Here is a 26185-nt window from a genome sequence, read left to right on the forward strand (position 1 = left end):
ATACACACAAACAGAAGTAGCTGTGTTTAAAATAAAGCCGACGTCTGTAGACACACCTACATCTTTCAGGTAGTGTGTTACCAACCTTACCTGATTTTTCATGCACGATGGAGAAGAGCAGCCGCTTGGAGATGTGGATGCCAGGAGGGCTCTGACCTTGCTCACCAGGTAGTCTTGTTGTCTCATCTGAAAATGCAAATGAAAAGGCAAATTAAATATATTCAGTTCAATTAATTTTCATTTCACAAAGAAATTCAGCAATTAGTTTACCCAGCATTTGATATTAATTGACTAACTTTGTTAATTAACTGTAAAAGATGGTAAATTACCAGTATAAACAATTAAAAAAACATTTTTTTCCTGGATCTTCTTTGTGCTGTTTTTCTACTATGACTTCGACTCTAGAATTTCAAACAGTTAAGTGATTGCTGGTGGCTGTGAGTTAAAGGATTACTTTAGAAATCTGAGTATAACAAGGAAAATGTGCTATAACAGTAAAGTTCTGCTTTGAATGAAATAATGGACGGTGCAATAATCTGACTTCAATACACATACAGCAAATGTACCACTGTCGAGGCACACTGGAGGCGCAGGGTGAAACACTATGATCGTTATGTTACGTCAATGTTGAATCCCACCCTCCAATCCACACAAGCAAACCTTACCATTGTTGGCGCAGTCCTTGACAGACATGTTCTTGTCTGTCCAATTCGCCAGTCTGTCCTTGCCCAGGTTGAGGAGGGACATGGGCTTGAAATCCAGCTTGCCATCTGGGTGGGGTTTGGAGGACATGGGCATGCCGTACAGGAAGTTTGACAGAACAGAGTTGCTGGAAGTGGCGGGACTTGATGACGTGACTACCTGGGTAGTACCCTTCCCTGGGCCATGGCTGCTCGGCGTCATGACAGCGGCTGGAGCGTTGTGACTGACGTCGGCGCTGGACTTGGCTTCTCGGGACAGATCATCTGCTGGCCTGAGCACAGAGATGAAATCAAAATCAAGAAAATAAAAACACTGGATAGAGGTTCCACTGGATCTTAAACAGAACGTTTCATCTTTTTGGAGAGTTACACACATCACAGCTCAACATCAAGCTTTTTGTTTGCCAACTGCATCACTTTGCCAAGCATCTCTTGGCTCATGCTGCATTTGCTGCAGCAGATTTCGAGGAGGACAAATGCATCTGTTCCAGTATGACATCCCCTTGATAGCTTTTAGAAGCAGTAACTGAAAGATAAATTAAATGAGATGATGGTGTGTCTACATGGTATTTTGATGATGTTCTGTTCTCACACAAATTTGAGCATGTCTTAACAACAGTTACAGTGTTGCATGTGTTCTCGGACTGTTCATATTCAACCGAGTTATACAGTGGCAAAGAGAGGAAACCCCCAATTTGTTGTGGGTAGAGACATGTGACAGTTGTTGTTAAGAGAGCAAACACATTGAAGAGTCTTAAAACAACTCAGAGTGGGCTGAACTAAAACTGGAAAAAAAGTTTTTAAAGTCTAATTAATGACTTAGGAGATGCAGAAAGATTTTTTTTTTTTTTTTGCTGCCAATAGGTGATCTAATGAAGCTTTAATGAGGCATTCAATTCTGTTCAGCACTAAAACAGAAAATATTTTATTTTCAGTCCTGTGACACCAGATCTGCTGATCTGGACCAGCTGAATTTAAATGTTTATTTGCAACACTGGTAAAGTCTCAACGCAGCAGGAAATCACAAGCGAGTCACATGCAACAAAACGTTTTCAGCCAGAATCAAACCGGGGATGGTGCAATCACTGTATATGATATACATCACCGAGACTCTCGTAGATTACTCCGTAACATGACATCTAACGTTTATCTGGTGATCATCATAACAAAATACAAAGTGATTGCTGCCATGATTATTTCCAAAGTTTTTAAAATCCTGTCTCATAGCATTATAAACCACTGTGTAGTGTTTTGGCATCCGACAGACCTTCCAATTCATGGATCTATTACTCAAAATGGATCATATTTGATCAATAGTGCAGCCTTTTTAATGCAGGGCTGTTGACAGTCTGAGGATCTATTGACAGTTTTTACTGCCCTATTTATACAGTAAACATAAAGTCATGGGGACAGGTATCTTGCTCACTGGACATTACTGCTGAACTGGCCCCACAGGGATGCGCACACACACACACAAACACACACACACACACACACACACACACACACACACACACACACACACACACACACTCTAACACACTAACAGGGAGGAGAACATGGCACAAGTCTTTGTTTTTTTTCCTACACAAATGTGTAAATATATATTAGAGATTGTGCCCAACTCCTACCAAGAGGATTCTGGGAAGGATCAGGCCTTTGTGGAGTTACCCAGCCTCAGTGATGTTGGCCAGACTTAATATTTTCCTTTAATACATATTAACAGACTTTGTGTTACTTGTTGACTGCTGTTGACAAAATACACACAACTGCTCCTCGTCCAGCCTTTTAAATATTGCCAGAATTTTTATGGAGAAAATATGTTCTGGAAAGACTGACCTGTAACCTGAGAAAATGTTTTTCCCCATCTGAATTAAACCCTCACTAATACACCACAGTCTGTCTGCTACCAATATCTAACTGCAGAAGATGGCAAGCCAGACATGTGCTTCCAGCCAAACACAAGTATGTATCTCTGCAAAGCATTAGAGGCTAAACTGATTTGACTAACATGGTTTTTTTTTTATTCATTCTGGACTGATCAGATGTGAAACATCTGGTTTCATATTCTGATACAAGCCCTCAAACAGAAGTCTATTATCCCAAACAGCAGAGTATTGTTCAGAAACAAACATCAGACATTCACCTCGCAGACTCACCGTTTTACTATGAGCTGGATTCGGTGGCTCTGCTCAAGAATCTTCATCAGGGTCTTGGTGTCATACTCGGAGGGCTTCTTCAGAGTGACTCCATCAGGCAAACCGTGGGCCACCACACAGCTGGGGTCCTTCTGGATCCACTCGTAAGGCACAGGGACCAGGCTGCTCTTTCCCACAGCTTCACCTGCGTATTGCACAAGGCAGTGTGAGTGCTCTGGAACAAAGACCTAGAACTAATGGCTTCTGCACCTGAGCAGCTGAAAACAATTTAAGAATCAGTCTTTGCTTCAGGTATGTCGATTAGTAAAATATGTTACTACTCCTGGGTTAAAAATAATGAGAGTAATGATTACGATAAAGGGAAACATGAACTCATGCATTTGGTGCCTCCTTACTGTAAAGCACAGTGAAGACTTCCTCCACCATCTTCCTCAGAACAAAGATGTTGGACTGAGCATCTGATGGAGCTCTTGGTTTGCCATGCTCACCATCCTTACTCAGTTTGCTGAGATCGCCGTCCTGGTCTTTGGTATGAGCATTTGCTGTGGTCAAATTTTGCAGACATGGCACCCCTAAAGCCAAATGACAAAAGTCACATTGCTGTAACACTTTTTTACAATTTTTTTTATTTTTTTTATTTTTTTTAAACAAATGTTCAACAACATTACAGATGCTTGCCAGTGAGCTGAAATGAGGGTTTGGAGAAAAGTAAATGTTGCTTCCTTGGTGCCTTGACTTTCAAGTTTCCAAAGAAACAAAATACAAGATGATTGAGAGACTTATTCCTAAAAGTAATGAATATGTCACCTTTTGAAAAATAGTGCCATATAAAATTAATGACTTGTTTGTCTTGGAATGTATCTGGATAAACGTAAAGCATCTCCGACAATTGGTGATTAAGTGGGCAACACAAAGCCACTTAGTTCAAACCTTCCTCATTTGTTATAGTTAAAGGGCCAGCTACCTGAAACCACAAACAATGGTTTATTTCTATAATAATTCTTTACTAAACAAAGTAAACTGGAGCAACTGTTCCCTGTAACAGGCCGGAAAAACAAATTTCACCTTGTATGTACACAAGCCTGATAAAATTAAACTGTGTAATGGGAGGTCACAGCCCCTTAAATTGGTGTTATTAGCAGGGAAACATTGTTGAATCTGAGACCATTATTTGCTGTTTTACCTCTGTGCTCAAGGTCAACAGGTGGGGCTTCATGTCCCAACACTGACTTCTCAAATGTGACTCAGCTTGAAATCTTGCATACTAGTTGCATACGTAAATGAGGGCTGAAGCAAGGAGTTTACAATTTGAGTCAGAGGTAGACTGGAATATTTTCTCACATGGCAAAGAAATATTTAACCTCCTTTTAAATTTTTTAATTCTATTAAGGGATGGCCTTGATCTAAGACCTTGACTTTGCTTACCAGTCCATAAGAAACATTCTGAGTTCAGCATCAAACTTTACTCACTGGGAGCTGTCTCCATAAGTGGAAAGCAACACTCTTGTTTTCTTTCTACTTTTATCACTTCCTCTCTTATCCTGAAGTTAGCATGCTAACCAGCTAGCCCCTGCCCAGTTGGACTGTCTCATCACTTTCGAGTCACTGTAACATCCAGTCTGCCCTGAAGAAGTAGCCCTTCTCAGAGGGTGTATTATAACCTATTGTTTTGTAAAAGCAATAATGACTGAAACTCTTGGCAAGACTGGTAAATAAACAGCAGTTAATGCTAATGTTGGCTATGTAGCAGTAGTAAAACTTACACATAGCTTCTTTAACCTCACTAACAAGTAGAACCTGTAATATTAATTTAAACTTGTCTCCTTCTAAAAGAGTCTCTGTCTCAAAAGTACCACAAGTGGTAATAAGTGATCTGGCTGTAATTTTGCAAACTTAACATATAAAATAGTTTTTCCAAATGAGATGTGACGAGGCAGTTTTCTTGAGATATCGTATTAACTGATAAAGGGCAAAATGGTGTGAAACTGCAACTGCTTTGTTGATTCAATCATTTCATGTTGAAGTAATCTGATATCCAGGGAAACTGCAAGCTGCTGCAGTTATTGAAGCTTTTTAGCTGAATCTGCATTTTGTGCGATAACAAACTGCAAAATCCTGCAGGGACAGGCCTGACACACAAGTGCATTTTATGTAACTGTCTAACAGCTGTAGCTATAATGACAGTGATCAATGCTCTGTCATGGCTGAATAAGGGAAAATAACACTACAGGGGAGAGGAAAACTTACGGCAGAACTTGTAGAAGTCTGTTTGGATTTCCCTCCTGGAGTTGAGGAAGACTCTGCCCTTTTCTGTGCCGACAGCGATCACGCTGTCCTCATGTACGGTGACACACGCCACCTCAGCATTGAGCTTAGACATCGCCATGCACTGCAGAACAAGGAAACAGGCATCATTTACTCATAAATCATTACTAGAAACTCTGAGGAAGAAATCTGCAACTCAAGAGTTCATTAAGAAAACTGATTACTAGAAGAACTGCATTCTCATTCTCTTGGCATGGAAAATTAGATATTTAAATCTCACCCTCAGATACTATCAGAGTGAATTTCTGTTTGGTCAATGCATGTAGACATAAACAAGAAATATTGTCAGTCTGTCATTCAGAAATGAAATGCAGCTGTTTATTAAGATGTTTTAGATCTGAATTTCACTCGGATGTTCAGACTTATTAATCATCTTGACCAGACAGACTGAGACATCCAAAATGAAATTGACATTGCGTGAGGCTTGCTTTGGGACGTACCACTGAGTCCAGGGCAGACACCAGGCTGGTGAGGATCTCCTGTCTGGCTGACACCAGCGGGACCTGCGGCTCGCCCCGGGAGTTTGTCCTGATGCCATCACATGCCAACTTCCTCATCTGAGCCATGCCTCTGCGGGGACCAGATGAACACAGTTTAGGCAGGCAGCCACGGTGCGACATCAACAAACCCTGCATGTGTATTCATTCATGTACACATGCGGCAGTGACCTGCATTCAAAGCAGGTTCTTCTGACATCATTTGGTTTGGCTTTAAGCAAATACAAGCTTGCATTCTGAGCATCCATCAGACACAAGGCTGGGAGATGAATTAAGTAAAACAGGGCAGAGGCTTTTTCATCACCTAGCATACTGATTTCATATTATCAAAGGACTGGGTGTACAGCCATGTTAACGCCTCTGAGAGACTTAATTCCAATAATTTCATGTTAACATGCTTGCAATTACAATGTTAACACAGAGATTTTAGCAGGTCATGTTTACAATGTTCATCATCCTACTTTAGTGCATTTTTATACTTATATTTGCTAATTAGCACTAAATAAAAAGTACAGCTGAGGCTTAGGGGTATTATTAGTTTTTCAGGTATTTGATCATAAACCAAAGAACTGGACAACTAAAAATTGAACCTGAAGATGGCATTAGAGTTAAAAAGGAGGAATCACCAAAGTTATTACAATTCATCCTGAGCATGAATGTCTGAACCACGTCATGATGGCCTTTCACTCTAAACGACAAATGTTCACCTCAACGTGACACATAAAATTCAACTAGAAAGTGACAATAAGTGGGAACCATCAATGTTTGTACGAAACTTTGTAGCAATGCGCCATGGAGAAGTTGAAATATTTCACTGGATAAGTAAAACTTTAACCAGCTGGTGGCGCTAGATAAAAAGTCGGGGGATCACCAAACTCCTTAGGCTCCATCCTCTGGGAAACATGAACATCATTACCAAATTTCATGCTAATCGATCAAATTATTGCTGAGAAATGTCACTAAAAAACAAAAGTGTAAACTTCATGGTGGTTCAAGGGGGAAACTCAGGATCACATAAGTTAGTAGGATTCATCCTCTGGGGACTATGAGAATGTATATAGGATGTTTCATGGCGATCCATCAATAAAAAGCAGCCTGACATCGTCATTCCTTGAGCCGCACTGCTAGTGTGGCTGAAAGCCAAGTCCATTTGAAATCAGCAATTTATGGTTTTGGCTTTGTTGAGTGGGGCTAATTACAGCACTCAGATGATGTCATATGAACCCATTTATACTGTAGTTTCTCTCCTTGACAGAAAGCAAAGGAAAAGGATATTCTGACTTAAGATAATCAAGATAATCAAGTCCTTAACTTTCTGCAACCACTGGAGGCATAATACCATGGCATCATTGCATAATACATGTGAACACAAATTTACTGTCAATATTATCTAAACTCCAAATGTAAAGATAGACTGTAAATAAAAGTAAAGAGGCAACCAGATAGGAATTGTAAAAGAAAAACTGCTCGGCTAAAGCCAGGACCGATGTTCTCATGGCAACTGAAACCCGTCTCCTTGGAAACTAATCTCGGGGCATTTGAACAATGCAGCTCTGGCCTTTAATCTCTCCAGACACTGGGAACCATTATACTAGCCTCTGGCAAGCCCAAACCACTGACTCAATAGAGAGAGGACAGAGAGGTAGAGAGAGATAGACAGAGGCAGAGAGAGAAAGAGGAGGGTGGGTGTGGTGGGGTTCAGCTGCACCAGTCTGAACGTGCCAAGTCTATTGGCCATCTAAATCTGCCTCCCCTGAGGCCACTGCAAACATTAGCCCCCTCCTAAATTATTACGGCCTCGAAATAGATGGCCTCTTTCCCTCACATATTTAAAAGGCAAAGGAAATAGCGAGAAGGAGAAAGGTTGGGATAAGCACAGGCTCAGGATAATGCCGTGTCAATTGCTTTGAAAGAGGAAGCTCAAGCATAATGTCACGGTGCTGTTATGGTTCTCAGTGAATATTGAACAGTTTAGTGTGAAACAACATTAATAAATAAAGCGACACACAATACCCACGAGTCTATTATGAAGCTTAAAAGAAAAAAAGAAACCTAAGATTTGTCGATGCAAATCAGGCATTTGCTCTGTTGACAGTGAATGACGCAATCGTTTTGGACATGCCAACACTGTTCAATGTGATTTCATCCAAACTGTCACTTTAACAAAAGCTCACTTATTTTCTGAGCCCAAAATCAGCCAGCAATCCTAGTTATTGGGAGCTACAGGTTTTGTAACTTGTTTAACATCATGGACTTTGTCCTTTCAGTTCTGGCTTCAGGGCAGAGTGGTCCATAAGAACACACACACAATCTGACTGTGTGAGTTAACTTAGATTAACTGACAGAGGAGCGCTTTAATATTTACATGAGTCAGCCGAAACTACCAATCAAGTTTTTTGTTGGCATAAACCAAGAAAAGAAAGGTAGTCATCACAGCTCTGTGTCAGCCTTCTTTACAAGAAGGGACTAGTTTCTTTTGAGTTTTTAAAAGGGCAAAACATGATATAAAGGATATACGTATACCAGCAATTAACTAAGGTCTTTACTTAAGCCACTGTTTTTTGCAAGCATTTACACATTAATTTTATTCCAGATAAGCAGTAAATCTCTGACTTGGCATCCACAGTAAAACTGGTAAAAATGAAGCTGCTGTCCTGTCAGGCATAGTACCTGTCACTCTGTCAAATCTGTGCTATAGATGGCAAAAACATTTCTGTCTTGCTTCAGCTGCAGACAAGATGCAGTGGTAATATAACTCAGATGGTCTGTATGCATAATATGTAGGACTTAAAAGCACTAAATATATCTTTTTAGGGCACTATATTTGCTCTTCAGTGTGAGCACTGTACTGTCTGAAACAAGCCCAACTCACACACTCACAATAATTCATACTCCTTTGTGTGAACTCCTATTGTGTTTGAAGAAATTGATACAAATGTGACTAAATATGTTTTTAAATGCACCAATGTTGTTACACACAAGGTCACCATTAAGGATATATGGGGTTTCCAGGATGTTGAGATTTATTGGGAGTTAAAACGCCCTGCTCACCCACACAGGTGTTTTCAATTATTCTGGCTAATTAGACCTCTGATCAGGTTAAAGTTGGACAGGGCAAAACTAAAACCCGGCGAGGTCACAATCTTTACGAACCAGAATAATTGGCTACACTCTATTTGACTGTTAAATCCCTATCACCATTAAATCTCTATCTCTACCTTTTGTGCATGCAGTCGAGAGCATGGGTGACGCGTTACACTTTCCTGTCAATAGTTTCACACTGTACCACCGGTCGGCAGGTAGTAGAAACATGGCAGAAAATGTCACTGCTAGGTTTTATGAGAAAGGAAATGCATTCAACACAGTTTGTTGGGCCTCAAGGATACACACAATACTTTTTTTTTTTTGTAAGAAACACTGCAACTCCACGGGGTATCTTTGATTTCTTTTTCACTGCTTTTATGTGCTGGCAGAGACAGTATAGTACATTTTCCATTTGGATTCGGCCACTAAACACTATGTGAAGTATGTTTTTTTGTTGATGTCTGTATTGTTTATGATGCTGTTAGTGTTCTGTTTACTTGCAGAACAACAGGCACTATGCCAGTCGCGTTCTATTTAGCACTCTGTGACAATACTGGTGTAACTTGTCCTGCCCTAACAACAAATCTAATAGGAGGACCAGAGAGATGTCAATTGAAGTGCAGTTTCTACAAGCCTATTAGATATCATTAGGCAAAATGAGGGAAAACACCTGTGTGGATGTACCACAGGTATACAGGAATCCTTAAAACAAATCTCAATAGCTGGATTACTTTTGACTTTCGTTCTTCTAGAGGGATTATAATGTGCATCAGTCTTCATGGCATTACAGTAATTGAATAATGCACAATGGTTTTTATAGCACGAAAAAAGTAAAAGACAATTTTGACATACCTCCAACAACTTACAGTAAGTCAGGGTGTGGGAACTTATCATTAGAGCAAACAACAACATAATCCTTTTGTTTACACCCTGAGCCTGAGGCCACGGCCTTTTGGGAATGTCATCACTGATGATATGAATGCCAAAAAAGATTCAATGGTAAACACTAGACCAGCGATATGAGCTTAACATATTACGGACAAAATGTTCAACCATCCAATGCAGGCTTAGATAACAAAGCTGTGGCTACATTTCGGTTTGCAATATTGTATATGACATTTGCAGTTAATAGGATAGATCGTGCAAAACCATGAGTTGTCCTTTAAGCCCAAAATAATGAAAACAGCCATACAGTAATAAAGGGACACACATGAGGAGGGCTACTTTTATACGTTTCCTTTTTCTACCGACAACAGATTAAAGCACAGTGTGTCCATACAGGTAATATGCCAACAAGTCATTTTTCAGTTCAATTCAGTGTTTTATTACAGGTTTATACAGTGTAGCCATAAAATTTAGATGCTAAATCAATTAATTATTCGGAGGAAATAAAATTGGGAATAACAGGAAATAAGCCTGATATGATTGTCTCATTTGTCTGGTATTAAAAACAAGGACAAACTACATGTCATTATGATGTATGGACAACAGATAAACAGTTGGATAAAGGACTTGTTTTGTCTGTTGTGTTTTTAACAATTACAAAGAGTTGGCCTGATAAAGATTATATACAGGGATGGGAGTTTGTGGTGAGAACTTCTTGTGCTGGAAAACGCTAGCAGGAGAACTACTACTAATTTCACATCACATGAGAGTGGAAGGGAATTATTTTTGAAAAGCTGGACCGACCCAGGGGAGAAAAAAAAAAAAAAGCTTGAAACCACAGGATATGAGACATGGGTGCAATAAATAAAAGTCGAGGTCTGTTCCTCCAGAGGAAATGAGCCTATGTCGTGTGTACAATACGTCTTATTTTCTCTCTTGTCTTGTGAATTCACTCGGTCAGACAGTTACAGCTGATAAAGTTTTATTCCAGTCAGCTGCTTTTAAACTTTGACGCGTCTGGTATCAACTACAAAAAGACAACTGAGGGCAAAATGAGAAGAATATCACTAACGTTATCTGGCTTCAGAATCACGCAATAAAACACTTGCGTGTGCGTTATCTAAGTTTGTGTTTCTTTTTTCGAACATCTAATGTTTTTCTTTTATTTTAAGACACACGCCAACCGTGCTACTTTTAGTAGAAGATTGAAATTACCGATAGCAGTCATTTAGTAAATTATTATTAAAGTTTACTGCACATCAATACAAGTGTAACAAGGAATTAACTAGGCAATGCAGTTGGATATAGCTTGCTGTATTCAGACTGTTTTCTGAAGTTTAGATGTGTTGCTTCTTCTGTCGTTTACACTAGCTAATTTAGCTAGCTGGCTTTATTGTCCTAGCTGGTAACCTTATAGTCAGTGATAGCAATGTATGGGGGATAATTTAGCAAGCAGACAGACCCTGTATCCCAGTCATAAATATAGGCTAGCGTTCCACTGGCAAGGTTACAGGAAGAAGTCCCTCTAGGCTGAGATTATCGCTAAATAACAATAACCTCTCTACATTAGTTACCATATGTCTAACTAATCAACAACCTGGCTAATTAGCTAACGGTGTCATTATAACGTTGAGCTAGCTAGCATAAACTCGTTAGCTCTACTGCGCTAGCCCTCTTGCTAGCTAGCGCTAGCACTTTCCTTTCATCTCCTCCCCCAGTCCAGAAATTAGGTTATAATCTGTAATTTCTGAATGTACGGCTACAAAAAGCGGCATACGCAATGAAAACACACCACATAACTGTTCGCGGATATAAAAACCGACAGCCAAATCTCACCTTAATTAGCGATTAAATAGCCTTGTTGCTGTTGTCAATCCCGGAATAGGTTTATTCCCCCGTTTTAATCCATCAGAAACGCTCACAATTCCCATCCACAATGTAGCTGTAGCGTCCGCTAAAACATCGTAATCCGGAACATCACAATGTTGACTTCGATCGCACGTTTTATTGTCTACTATTTGTATTTTTTTTCCTCAGTTTATTTCTCTTTTTCCCTTAACAGAGCAGGGTGTCCCTTTCCCCTTTCTTTGTTCTGTAATCCAGTAAAATTGAAACTCATTCGCCTCCTGCTAATCCCAGCCCAACTCAACAACAGCATCTATTGGCTGCGATTTACATACAGGATTAACGGAGGAACCTCCGGAAAAACCCTCGGGGAGCAAATTTTACAAGGAAGGGAAATATTCCCAGTGTTGTTTCTTATTTTATTAGCAGCTGTGAGAGTTTAAATCACTGTCTGCCACTTGACTGCAACTTCACACTGACAGTTTTGCTTTAAGAAATCCCTCATAGTTTGCATGAAGGTGGTTTGATGTGATAGTTGTACAGTATCCAAATTATTTTTAGGATTAGGGTCTGTCCAAAGTGGATAAACAGTAGCTCCATGGATCTTCTGGCCATGACAGTTATGCCAGGGCTCTTGTGATTGCCTAAAATAGCTCATGTCTGGTTAATATAGGGTAAAGTTCATATCCTGGGGTAAAGGAACAAATGGTTATCTTATAATTAACATAGTCATAAACAATGATTTAAGAAAATCTTTTCGGAAACCAATAATACAATCCACTGTTTTACTGTAATCCGGTTAGTTTCACTTACTCTGGCACAATTTTCTCCCAACCTACTTTGAAATATTCATTTAAAGTGTGTTTCACCACAAGCAGAACAGAGGCTGTGCCTGTGATTCACATATGCAGCACTTTCTGCTCGCTTCTGCAAATAAGTAATCACTTATTTATTCAAATGTCACCGGCATAACCAGCCTGCCCTCTAGCAACAAACTGAGATGTGTGGATAAGCCGTGACATTTGCCAAGGCCAACAAATAAAAGTGATATATGTGGAGGTTAGACATCCAGAGAATGTAAATAAATATGCAGTGTCTGGATGTTTCATCTTCACCATCAAGAAACTTGGCCCCTATTTCACATAAAGGAGTTATTGCCTCCTGTTCTGGTTGACATCACTTAATTTTAATACCAAATATTTCCCAGAGATGCGTGTATGATCTACAAAGCAGAGTTTATTCTAGCATTTGTGTGTGTGTTTGTGTGAGTGGCTGAGGAAGGGATAAATGGTTATGGTTGCTGGCTGAATTTCCCAAACCACCACCCTCTTAGCGGCATGAAATCTAACACCACTTCAGTTTTGTAGAAATATACAAATCTCCTGTGCTTTGCCACAAAAAAACAAAACACACAGAGGAGACACACGTATGAAAGAGTGTGAAATAAAACACCACCAGCCCTTACCCACATTGTTAATATTTAATGACTCAATCTCCGAAACCATTGCAGCAATAATCCAAAGGGTATGAACCCTCCAGCTAAAAAGGCCATGTACAATATCCAATGGAAAATTTAGGTTTTATCTGAGCTGACCAGTGCCTGCCCTACATATTTTGCTCAGGAGACACCACCCTGCGATTTTTACACCACTCACCTCTGTTTTATGTCTCCCGCAAACCAATAGCAACCTATGACCAACTACACACAGGATGGAGAAAACAATATTTGGAAGACTTACAGTATAAATTCTATGTGTTGATAACATTTTTTTTTTTTTTGCAAATGAAATCCAGATGTTATCAACCTTGGGGAGGATGAATAACTTAAATCCATCGTTTGGGTTTTAGCTCCTGTGACAGCCCTTCGGTAGACTTAACAAAAGGTCGGTGGCTAGAATGGGCATCGAATAGGGCCGCTACGTCACACCATATGTATAAATATACAGTTCATTAATACTAATGCATGGATGGAGTCTGTACTGATACATAGTCCACAGTAAATAAAATAGCTGATCATTACTGGTAGAGTAAGAGGTGTTTTGGTAGAGGGTCAGACAGAGTTTTAGTGAATGAAAACGTATGGAATAATTCACTATGTTCATTCTATAAACACTCAGAGCTGGATTCAGGAGGTTTGTTAACATCAATATTCAGTTCTGGCAGCGAGTCCACTGATGTGCAACGGCTAAAAAGAACTTCTCTTTTAGGAGGATTGACCCAGTAGCCACCTTACCCAACACCTGCAGAGAGGATTGGTACTGAATTCATCACGGTCAGCCCTGTAACAGATAACTGTGCCCTGGTGTAGCGATGGATGATTCATAATACAGCATGGTAAGCACAAGGAAGGCTAACAGCTCTGAGGCTGAATGGTTGATTCATGTTTATGTGTGTATTTCTGATTTCTTCCAGTCAATAGTTTAAACTCTGTTTAAAATTTATGCTAATTAGCATGCAAGTAAGCATAGCAACAGTACTGATGCTTAACACCACCTTAATAGTGGCCTTTAAAGCCCTATAATGTTTTCTTGGCAGAGGGAATGACACTGTTTTCTTTAACATCATGACACATTGTCCATGATTGGTTACTTAATGAAGACTTTTATTCGGGATACTTCAGGAGTTAATGTTTGCTAGACAGCACAGGGTTGTTGCAGACTTTTATGTAACTGACTTCATCCAAAAAAAAAAAAAAAAGGCCAAAAAAACAAACATGAGAAACAAATTACGGACTTCTTAAAAACTGTCCTCCTGTGTATCAAAAGCGGTTGTACTTGAAGATCAAGCAAATGTATTTAGCCATATTTTGGCAAAGAAATAGTGTTTGGAACATACTCAGCAGTCAGCACATGGACGGAGAGCAGACATCACGTTATGGGTTTGTGGATGTTTTTTGAAACTTTTTTTCCAAACAAAAAAACTGGTCGGTAATGAAAGCCATTGCAACCCAAACACATTAAACCTGAAATAAAAGCTGTTTTATAGCCACTTTTCAAACCTACTGTGTTTGTGTGTTATATTCAAAAAACAGTTTTTTGGTGGAGTATTAGTTTTTTGTTTTGTTTTGTTTTTTTAAATACTTCCAATGATGCTGATCACCCACAATTGAGCACTGAAGCAGGACTGTGAACCGTGATGGCTTCGCTACCAGTCCTCTCATCAGGTATTGAGAAAGGCGACAAATGAGTCGGATTCCCTCAGTGCTGTCAGCGTCATCCTGCAAGAGTTGCTCTGAGTGTCACTGGCCAATGACAGCCCACCTACAGTACAGATGATTATTACAAAGCGGAGAAGCAAAAGTAAAAGTAATAAATAAAAAGAAACAAAGCAACTGAGACCCAGTCTTTTAGTACTTCACATCGTCGTCCGTCAGCCGTTTTGCTTCCTGGATCAAAATTCTGAATTGTCAACGAGTTCCTGGCAACTTGTAGATTCAATATTTCTAACTACTGTAAAGCATCAAAAGTTGCTGTACTGTATGTTATCAGCAGTTGTACCGATAATATTCTCTTCATGTCCATGTCCCATGTCCTGATTATATTTTATAGTACTTTAAGCGGTCTTCATGATTGGCTAATAGGTGCTTTCTGCAACAACACATAAATTCACTGGAGATAGAGATTCGCTGTTTTGGTTTTAACTGTAAACTGAAATGTTCTTCAGGCTGTCCATCGCAGGATCAGGAGAAATGTCGCACAAGCTTTTCCTTTGAAGATGTACCTCTGCACGTCTCAGTCTCAGTCTCATCTCTTCTGCTCATATCAGTGTTGATCCTGAAAGGACAAAAATAAGACGTCTTAGTGCCGACAGATTTTAGTAACATCACCACATAAATAATGGGGTAAAAAACAAAATGAAATAATACCAACATCTCGAGTACTGTCGGACTCCTGATGATGAATTCCATTGGCTGAGTTTGCACCATGCGCCTGAAAAACACAGTTATAAACTGTCACTGGAGTCACTGACATGATTTACATGTGTTGTATTTGTAAATGACATTACAGGACTATTTCAGCATTTTGGGAAATGCGCTTATTCGCTTTCTTGCCAAGAGTTCGATGAGAAGATTTATATAATATAAATATTTAACTAGTGCCAACAGCCAGTTAGCTTAGATAAACACAAAGACTGAAAACACGTGTTCTGGATGAGCCGGTAAAATGGGCAGAACCAGGACAGCTCCATGTCTCCAGTCTTTAGCTGCGTCCCAATTCAGGGGCCGCATCCTTCAGAGGCTGCATTTGAGGACTGAGCGTCACAGCAGCGCAAACTACGCTGTCCCGTTCCCAAGACTCCTTCAAATGCGTCCTTCTTTTCTTGGCCGGTGAAGGCTCCGATGGGTGGATCCTTCGTGACCCAAACTATCCCAAGATTCATTGGGCCAGTAATGAAAATAATATGGCATAAAATAAGACCGACAGAGGGCCCGAGGATTACACTTTTAAATGTGAATATTGGGTTTCAGCTCAGTTCAACAACTGTTAAAAAACCAAGGGCCTTAACACCTCAAGTTTTTGTAAAAAAAGTTGTGTGTTGTCAACAACAGGAGACTGCACTTCTCCGAAAGATGCAGCCCCTGAATTGGGACACACCTTTTGTGTAAAGCTGAGCTAACCGGTTGCAGGTGGAAGCTTTATATTTATGGCACATACATGAAAGGGAATAAGTGCTTTTCCCAAAATGTGTCTCTGATATGCAGTAAATATTAAAATCCATTATCTCTGTACAAAAATACATATTATGACACTCAATGACATCTGTAATATTTAAACCATTTAAAATTAACATTAAAACCCCTTGTCTCACTTCTTGCCACCAAAATAATTGTCATCCTCCTCCGAGCTGAATCTGTGGGAGTGACATTTCTTTGCAACTTTACCGGGCTTTTGTCTGGATGCTTGCGCATGGCCTGGACCAGCTGATCGACTTGCTGGTTGTGCTCCAAGGCGTTCCTCAAGGCGTCCTCAGTGCTAAGCAGCCGCTGGCGCAGGCGGTTCACCTCCGAGTCCAGAGCCGAAGGGTCCAGCATGGAGTACCGCCGGTGATCGGGTGAAGACCGTTCCCGACCCTGAAATGCGTGCGGGTACACACACACACACACACACACACACACACACACACACACACACACACACACACACACACACACACACACACGGCAGATCATAACTAAAGTGTGCTGTTAAATAATTCATGCATGTATATCATGTTGTATATGTGATAACCATGTGGAAAAAAAAGATTATTATACATTATTCACATATTCACAGCATTAACAGCAGCCTGTATGAACACAGACGAGCTAGCACTTAAATATTAATGTGCTATAGTCATTTCAAAATAAATGTATTCTGTACTATTAGTATGACTCAGCCGGAGAAAACATTTGTTTAATGTCATCTGTAACTCTAGAGGATCTTTGTCAATCTGAGAAAATAGCTGGTGATGTCAAGAGGGTTATCTCGGCTAATAAAAAAAGGCATGGAGTTTGAAAAAAATGTGGGTGTTTACCAGGCAGGAGGGGTCTAATAACAGATGCTGTTGAGATACATTATATGGGAAACAGCATCCTGCATTTATCCATACTACAGTCTAAAAGTCAACGTATCTTAACCTCTGCTCCATCAATTCTTACCAGTTTAAAAAAAAAAAAATCTGTCAATCACGAGGAGGATTTTTATGTAAACTCTCATGATGTTAAACCATCTTTCTAGAAAAGGTTAAAAACCACCATCAAAAAAAATCACACCCGAGTTCGATTCACTTCCTATTGAACTCTGTGGCAAGAGAGAATCAATAAGCTTGTCAGCATAGAAACTACAGCTACAGCTGAATTTCTTACAGTAATATGTTATCTGTGTCTAGACAGACTTGAACACTTGTTTTCAGACTGATCTTGACCCGAATTTCTCTTTGACAAGCACATAACAGATTTCTGGGGGAGTCCTTGAAACCTTTTATACTTGTAGCTTTCTACTTTTGTGACAACAAAACTGCTCGAATGTCTCTAAAATCAGTAATGATCAACTGTTGGACTTGATAAACCTCACTACCAGTGTTGGATTATCATCAGAATGTGCTGTCGAAGCAGATTTTCCCTCTTTCTCACCAGTAGGAGCAGTTTTTCTCGCAGGGTCTTGATGTCGTCCTGGAGTTTCTGCTCTTTCACCTTCCACTCTGCTTTGTGCACTTCTCGGTTCAGGTCTTTCTCCATGTCCCGCGAATGGCGATGCGATTCAAGGAGCAGCACCCTCAGTTCATTCAGACTCCTGCACAGCAGAAATAAAAGAAGAAAAGAAACCTTGAGTCTTGAGTGTTTGGTTATGCTGAGGAAAAAATAGAAACCATTTACCACAGGTGCCTTTCTGGTCTGCAGGACTGCGGCGACTCGCCGTGAACTTGACTGCTCCCAAGTGCAATAATAGTAGAGAAGCTGTGCAATTTTGCTGTCAAGGATTATATGAGCGGTGCATCTGCTCAGACCTTCCACAAAGGTCATTATTATTTAAAAGCTCAGCAACCCATTATGTGAATAATGTGTTTGCCAGTCTGGTCAGGGGGGATTGTGGAGGCGGCTTCATTCTCTGTACATGTAAGACCGGCTGGTGGATGGACAGTCAGGCAGTGCAGTTTGACATGAACTAGCTTTTGGCTGTTAGCCTGAAACTGATTTCAGAGAGCTACATATAAACTGGGCCACCTTTTTTTTCTGCACACTGCCCTACACTTGTTCAAAAATTCAATTATGATAAAGCTGCACGTAACACTGAGAAAAAAAGAGAATTATGCTCAAGACCTTTTCTCTTTGTGCTGAAATTGTTAGATCATATATTCAAGCGACTCTAATCAATATTTCTGTATCAGTATAATGCATAATGTAGAAGGGATGTAAGATGTGTAAATAAAATACCAAGTTTGCCACATCACTTAAGTTTATAAGCCGATAATATGTCAGTGTTGTGTTTGTATCTCTGCTGCCCCCAAGTGGACGAAAAGAAAAACTATTAATGCAGGATTACGAGAAGTGAGAAGGTCGTCTGAATTTTCATTAGTGAAGCGATGTCTTCCACACTTCCTTCCTCTTCCTCACTGTTTGCAGCTGCGCCTCTGGCAATGAAATTACATCAAATTCAGCTGCTACAACCTGTGAGCTCAAGGCACGACTGGGCTCCATGCTCAGCCAGACTGACTCACGGCAACAGAGACTTTCTTGGTGTATTTTATCAATGAGGTTGCTGTAGGTATTGGACTGTCTTCTGCCAAGTCATCTGCTGATAATCGTCTCTCTTGAATTATCTCGGCAGCTTTCTAAGATAAAAATGTGCCGTATATTTTTGAGGCAATGCGCTCACCTTGTTCCCTGGCGTGATGTCACAGGCTGAAATAGCAGCAGTGACATTAAGAGAGCAAATGATACAAGCATCCAATAACACTGATTCAAAGGGAGACAGCCACTGAATTTTTCAATGGCAGGTATACACTTTTATTGCATATAACATAATTGCTTCAGTGATGATGCATAGAAAAATATTCTGCCACAGCCAGAGGCACTTACTTTTACTGTCTTGCAGCATTTACTAACATCATAACCATCAATAATATAGGGCTGTATAATGTAAGATAGCCAACGATGTAATACAATTAGACCAATGTGAGTTCATACAGCACTGCAGATAAATTCATTCAACGTGTCTGTGAAACAAACCCCTATAAGAGAGCCCTGCACCTCTGCTGTGACAACTTCCTCTTTACACTTGGGTGGTTAAATAATGACTTCAGTTATCAGAGTTTTATTGAATGTAGCCAAGTTTGGCAGCTTTGGCTTCAGCAACAGAAATGAACCAGGGAGGCTGGTGAAAAGACTAACTCAGTCTATGACAGGTGGACATCTGGCAGGTCTTCGCCGTTTCCCTCTGCTGCTCAAGAGGAAAAGGCCCAGAGACTCAGGCCTGCAGTTTCACAGCGATGTGGTACAGCCATATGTGCCGGTGGAAAAGACCGGCAGCTGTATGTGCAGAGCTGGCAAAGCTGCCATTTCAGTTACAAATTTAATTAATCTCCACAGTTTAACTGAACTTTATCCGTAAAAATTTCAGTTCACCACTGAGATGTCAGCCACCAAGCAAAAAATAACTACTATCAGCCTCTGACAGAAATCTGACATCCGTCATCTTAAAGCTGCACTCATCTATATGTTTATATAAACCACAGGTAACGTGAAAAGGGTCACTTGAGTGTTTTTAGCATATTTTAGCTCATTGTTTTCCTCCTCTGCCCCACACGGCACCGAACGACAACCATAGTTACCAGCAACTAGCTGGTGGAGCATTTAGTGGCTCAAACATCTAGGACATATTTCCGTCAGGAGTTGGTGGAGACCAAAACAGAGCTTCAAATCAGAGTGAATGTTGGACGTGTTTACATCAGGTGGAAACAATGATTCCAAATGAATGTGAATGATGCTAAATACCTTTGTAAAAGGCGACTATTAGCATAAACCTTTACCATAAAAGCTTCAGAGGCTGATAATATGTTTGTAGTCAGTTTCAGTCAGTTATCTATGAAGAACTCCAGGCCTAAGTCTTCCCTCTGCAGCTCCTGAGCTCATCATCTGAGCTCAGTCTTGCCGAACATGTTTATTAAGTAAAATGCATCGTATTGTTTTTTTTACAGTGCGTTTTATGTGTTTTTACTGCAAAGCCTTCATGCAGAACACAGTGCTCCTATGGGACGATGAAGTTTTAAATTAAAGTGAAGTGAGTCAGGACTTTGTGTTCCCTGCATCCTCATTGACACCTAAGCTGGACGGTGAAATGTGTAGTGGACTTTCCTCACATATGAATGCAACAAATGCTGGTACGTTTCTACTCTGTCTACTCAGTCAATAATATAAGATGTATCTTTGTGAATAACGTCTGCATGTATGCAGATATAACTTTTCACCTGCAGACTGTAAAACTCGATATAGCCATGTTTCCATACCTCTCTTTCTTCAGTAGCTCCTGGCTGATGCTGACCAGCTGCCCAGAGGCATCGTGGGACTTCTTGGTCATGGACTCCAGCTCCGCCTCCACACGCATCTTATCCTTGGCCAGGGCTTCGGCTTTCTTCTCCCCAGAACGAACTTTGCCCTCCAGTGCTGGTGGAAAGAGAGTCGATAAGACTTTATTTCAACCCCCCCCAATTTATAAACAGTATATAAACAATCAGTATATTGTTTATAAAATGAAAATATGTCATATTTATTTATTTAGTTTGGTTAGACTTATTTATTATGTTATAGCCTAAGTTTTTAATTTGGAAATTGGTCTCTTATTGTTTTACTTTCTTTAACACCACACAAATATTTCACTCAGATATTTTGCTACTTACAAAAAGAATGTTTGGAAATATAAAATAAGATATTTCCTATTGACACACTGACACAGCGGATGTCAAATAACCATCTGAAGAAAATGCTTACTGCACATTTATTATAGCCATAAATATTAGTTCTTCACTTTCCACGACAACTGAGGAAGAGTGCAGGAGTGCTGTGTAATCTAGTAAGAGGACCTTGAGTAAAGAATGCATATTATCTCCATACTTATAAACGTTGAGCTCAACACGTCTTCATTAAACAGTTATAAAGCTGCATGTGAATGATTTGTGTGTGTATCAAAGTCAATAAATACTTCATCGCACACTGTAAGGCTTCCTGTGTGTGTGTGTGTGAGCACATCATTAACTAAGATATGTTACCAATCATTCAATAACCGTTCATACACCACTTAGGGATGCTTCCCAGGACGAGACAAATACATTAATAAACATTTATAACTTGTGTATAAACTAACTGTTTGCCTACTGCTCATAAATACTTAATGCTGGATTGTCTTGAATAACCAGAATTATTTTTTCATACATTTTACATCCTCACAGTCGTATTGACACAGATTTTGTTATTGGAGGTCTAGTTATTAAATGATGGCAAAAACAATAACATGATTTATTGTTATGATCTGTTTCATGCCACAGTGTCAGAGCCACAGACAGTCGTTTGTGTGTAATCACAGAAATCCTTCATCCTGCACATACTGACTTCAGGAATGAACGCTCACAGCATTTAGACTGATATCAAATGATCTCTTCCAACTAAACTAATCCATCTCAAACGACAACTTAATGCCGCATCTGTGAGCTCAGTAATCATGACTTAAACAACTCGGTGTATCACAACACGTGCGCATAATGACAACGGGCTTTTCATGGTGATCCCCCTTCTGCTAATTCAAATGTGTTTCTCTGCCGCACTTTGATAAAGAACATCAAAAACCCTCAACGTGAACCTTCCACTGGTTGTAAAAATCAATAATCAAAACATTCAAACTTCTTTTTATTAAAAAAAAAAAGAAAAGAAATCGACACATGAAGTGTAATAATGCAACTTTTCTCCACTTTGTGTCTCATTTGAGTCTTTTTCTCTTTTTAAATTATTTACACTCGGCTTTTCAAAGTGTGTCAGTATGATTATGTGAACTACATGAAGCTGTTTGATGCGATGGAACTTTTCCCTTTCAAAAAGACAGCAGGTTGACAGATCTCTCGGCGATGATCAAAGATTGTGACGGTGAAAAAACGAACACGTTCCACTGCGCGCTGAACTCGGCGTGACTGGCAGGCAAGTGAAGTGAAGCCGCACATACAGGCGAACAAAGGGAGCAACGCTTAATACTGTTAATATGACACAGATGACGAGTTTATATATCAGGAGATATGTCTCTGTTTCTTTTTTTTTTTAAAGGAAAAGCTTTAGCCAGTGTTGCCCCCCCCCCCCCCCTTGTGTTCTGCTGCCTCGCCTCCTGTGCTCCTGATCCACGCTGACTGATCCACACAGCCAACTTAAAGGAGGCTGGAGCAGAGGGAGATCCCCTTCTCTCTCTCTCTCTCTCTCTCTCACACACACACACACACACACTCAAACAGCCTCTCTGACTTCCTGTCTCCTTTTGCTGGTTTGAGGATGGAGGTCTGGCGGTCCTGTTTTTCAGTTGTGTTTGTTGTATTTTGGGTTAGTTTAGGGGGGAATGCCCTTCCTCCAATCCATCCGTTCTTTTTTCTTTTTTTGGTTTTGGTTAAATTCTGTTTCTGTTTCTGCAATTAAAACAATCATTTGTTTGACTGAACTTCGGGTATGGCGTCCTATCTACGCGTTGCTGCGCACAAGGTCGAGCCAAATGTCTGGTTGGTGCTATCAAGCTTTTCACATTATATAGAAAAGTTGATTCTCAAATACTCTTCTCCGACAGGCTACACAAAAACACTGCGAGCGTGAAAAGACTCGCTCCCATCTTTAGTGATTTTGTGTCATGAAAAACTCGTTTACCTCCAATCTGTGATTTGAGGGCCTCGACCTGGGAGGTGAGAGTCGAGACCTCTTTTTCCCTTTTCAACAACTTCTCCATTGTTTCTGAAGAAAAAAGAAACAAACAAAACAACAGTAAGTATCGTGCAGTGTTCACGAAACCGTCAGGTGGATCATCATGTTAATGCAGGTATCCGTCACTCCTCTTACGACCACAGGATATTTGGTGGATAGATCTCCTAAAAGCAGCCATTAGATAATTAACTGAAATAGACTATTGTTAAAAATCAGCTTTATTCACTGAAGAGAATAATGAGAACTGCTCAGCATCTGTTTCTACCACTGACGTCTATTAACTGATTTAGATTTCATTTTAGTTGCCATCTTTTTTTCTGGTTTTCCCTCCAAAAATAGTTTGACATTTTGGGTTTATTCAATTTTATCCCAGATTTAGACAAGAAGACTGATACCACTCTCATCTGTCTAACTGTGAGGCTACACCCAGTAGCCAGCGAGCTTAGCTTAGCATACAGACTGGAAACGGTAACAAAATGCACCTACCAGCTCAGTAACTATCAGGTTGACTCTCTTTTGTTTGATCCATATAAAAACTGAAGAATAAAAACAAAATTCTGCTGTTTTCATATTTAGTCATTCCTTTTTGCAGTCTAACAGCAAGTCAGTGTAAATATATTTTTTTTAGTATTAAAAGGAATAAAAGAGCATTGTTGCAGAAATGTCAAAAACGCTTCTTTTTGTCTCTGCTGGTTGGAGGGGCCTGTTGGTGTTTGACTGACAGCAGCTGGCAGGCTGCCGGAGAGCTGCTGCTGTAGTAAACAAACTTGCTCTGTAGCAACATGTCAATGGCAGACAGTGTGCTGTTGGTGGTGTCGAAGAGTCAGAAGCACAGCGGGATCTAAACCCGGACCACAGCGATATCTGCAGGGACGTCTAGGTGCAGTTTAACGTGCTGCAGCTCAGTAGTGCAGGACAAGACGTGCGCTCATGTTTGTAAGTTAGATAAGAAGGAGACTTTAGCAGGAAAGCTAATGTGGCCTGTTGGTCAGGTGAGTGTGTGGCTCTTGTGTTGTGTAGCAGCTGCTGTCTGCGAATAAGCGTTCTTCCCAAAACGTGGAACTATTCCTTTTAATGGAAGAAGACAGAACAGTGCATTTCCCTGTAATGCATTATGATCTGCAGCTTATCAACAGTTACAACATAAATGCTGGAACAAAAAGGGGTTTTAATGATGCTTTAAGAAAACTGATAGTACAATGATAGAACAAATGAAGTGCATGTGTGGTTTGTCTCAAAATGTAAAGATTCAAATAAGAAGATACCTTCAATATTCTGTTTGAGCTTCATCTTCTCATCTGAAATTTCATTATCTTCTATCACCTGAAAAAGGAGCAAGTTAAAGAGAGTTGAAATTAAAAGACAGTTTATCAACAATCGAAGAACATCAAACTATTACTTAGCCTGTCTCCTCAACCACTCACATTTGCATCATGGGATGTGTAGCGGTCTGCCTGGATGGCCTGGAGCTGGTTCGCAGTCACCCTCAGCTTCTCCTCCAGTTTCTGGATCTCCTCCTGGCTCTCCGCCTGGGCTTTCTGCAGGGCTTGGTAGTCTGTCATCTTCTTGTCCGACAGCTCCAGCCTCTCTCTCAGCTCCTCTGTGCTTCTGTCCTGCTCCGCCCGAAGCTTCTCCATCTCCACCAGCCTCTGCTCCGCCTTCTGTAGCTTATCGGTCGCCTCCTCCAGGGCCTGCTTCCCGCTTTTGGCCTCCACGTCGGCCCTCCATGTGTGGCTGCCCTCGGCCAGCTGCTCTTTGGCCTCTTGTAGACGTGTGGAGAAGTCCTCTCGTTCCTTGGTGAGGATTGCAGCTTCGATCTTATGTTTGGCTTTGAGATTCTCCACCTCCAGCTGGTGCTCCATCTTCAGGCTCTCCAGAGCGGCTCTCAGCTCCTGGGCGTCCTGCTCTTGGCCTTCTGAAGAAGCATGATCACTGCTCAATGAGGCCTTCAGTTCTTCCAAGGATCGCTGGTGGTCGCTCACTAAAGTGTCAAATTTACCCTGCGGAGGGAAATGAGAAGATTAATCTGGTTGCTCCGCTGGTTATTTGGGAAACCAATTTTCAAATTGATTAAAATGAGAAATTCAAGCTTTTCTCTGAGACCCTGAATCCTCACCGATATGTCGGTACCTGTCAGATTTGAAAAGGCAAATTATAAACTTATTGCTCTGTGCCGGTTCAGCATACATACTTTCACGACTCAATCACAGGAGTCACTGAAATAAGCCCATGACTCTTGTTGAACTTCTTTGAACAGTTTGCATTAAAGTGAATATAGCAGAATACCTTCCAGGTGTCCATCATTTCCATGTTCTCCTTGGAAGCCTGTTGGGCTTTCTGCTTCATCTCACTGATCTCCTGGTTCTGTTTATCCACCAGCGCCTTCAGTGAGTCTATCTCCTGCTGGCTCGCTGCTAACGCCGTCTCGTACTTCTCTTTCAGCTCGCTGCTCTCCTTGAAGTGCTCGCGACCCGCTGACAGCAGCTGCTCGCGCAGGAGTTGGGTCTCCGGCTGGGCGTCGGACCCGGGGACTGCGTCGCCGTCGTCGGCCTGCTGCGAGCTGGAGTCGGGCCCTCTGAGTTGAGCTTGGAGGTTCTTGATCTCAGCTCGTCTGAGGGTGAGCTCCTCCTCCAGCTGCATGATACGACTCTGCTCTTCAACCGTGGTTTGCTGATGAGGAAGAAAGCAACATCCATCACTGCTGTTAAATGACTTTTTTTTGGCATAAGTGCCACAGCAGAGAGATGTCAGCCTTTCAAAAGAATGACCATATTACCGTGACAGGTTCGGAGACCCTGCAACAGAACGACGTCATTCCAAAGAAAAGGTGACAACAAGATTTAATAGCAGAAAATCAGGCCTCAAGAAAAAAAGGAAATCAAAGGGAAACCCCTGAAGGTCCTTGCAAGGATTGGAGACAGTCAAGTGCATTCCAGTGGAATATACAATACAAAAGACATTACATTAAGTATGTGGACAGCGACACATTGTCTCGCAGTTTGGCTTCCTGTTGAACTCCTTAGATACAAGATGATACAAAGACTAGCAGCCAGTTCTCCACCTGGTAGCCAGATGTCAGAGTGTATATGATTATATACAGATGTTTAAATACTGGGCAGGTTTTAGGCGATAACTCTCTGTGCGTCTGTTACTATGGCAACCCCTTTCACTTTAAACATACTCATTGAATCTGATGTTAATATGAAAATATTGATTAGTGCAGCTTTAATGGATTCCAGTAGCCCCATTCTAGCAGGCCAAACGTGC

The 26185-nt window shown here is 40.7% G+C and overlaps 2 protein-coding genes across 2 annotated transcripts in view; both read right to left on the minus strand.

The window, feature by feature from the left end:
- gtf2ird1 (GTF2I repeat domain containing 1) overlaps positions 1–11695 on the minus strand; it is a 32523-nt gene extending 20828 nt beyond the window's left edge. The window contains exons 1-7 of the mRNA XM_022738686.1: positions 11488–11695; positions 5626–5755; positions 5108–5249; positions 3256–3432; positions 2861–3044; positions 666–973; positions 91–186 (exon numbers count right to left, since the gene is read on the minus strand). Coding sequence (XP_022594407.1) covers positions 91–186; positions 666–973; positions 2861–3044; positions 3256–3432; positions 5108–5249; positions 5626–5751 — 1033 coding nt within the window. The 5' untranslated portion in view covers positions 5752–5755; positions 11488–11695. The remainder of the gene's footprint in view (positions 1–90; positions 187–665; positions 974–2860; positions 3045–3255; positions 3433–5107; positions 5250–5625; positions 5756–11487) is intronic.
- A 2505-nt stretch (positions 11696–14200) lies between these two features.
- Positions 14201–26185, minus strand: part of clip2 (CAP-Gly domain containing linker protein 2) — a 40564-nt gene continuing 28579 nt past the window's right edge. Inside the window, exons 9-17 of the mRNA XM_022738832.1 lie at positions 25205–25588; positions 24343–24918; positions 24184–24241; positions 22865–22948; positions 20482–20638; positions 17609–17768; positions 16379–16567; positions 15366–15425; positions 14201–15269 (exon numbers count right to left, since the gene is read on the minus strand). Coding sequence (XP_022594553.1) covers positions 15258–15269; positions 15366–15425; positions 16379–16567; positions 17609–17768; positions 20482–20638; positions 22865–22948; positions 24184–24241; positions 24343–24918; positions 25205–25588 — 1680 coding nt within the window. The 3' untranslated portion in view covers positions 14201–15257. The remainder of the gene's footprint in view (positions 15270–15365; positions 15426–16378; positions 16568–17608; positions 17769–20481; positions 20639–22864; positions 22949–24183; positions 24242–24342; positions 24919–25204; positions 25589–26185) is intronic.

The sequence above is a fragment of the Seriola dumerili genome, unplaced genomic scaffold, assembly GCF_002260705.1.
Source record: "Seriola dumerili isolate Sdu_G_001 unplaced genomic scaffold, Sdu_1.0 BDQW01000040.1, whole genome shotgun sequence".
Taxonomy (NCBI): Eukaryota; Metazoa; Chordata; class Actinopteri; order Carangiformes; family Carangidae; genus Seriola; species Seriola dumerili.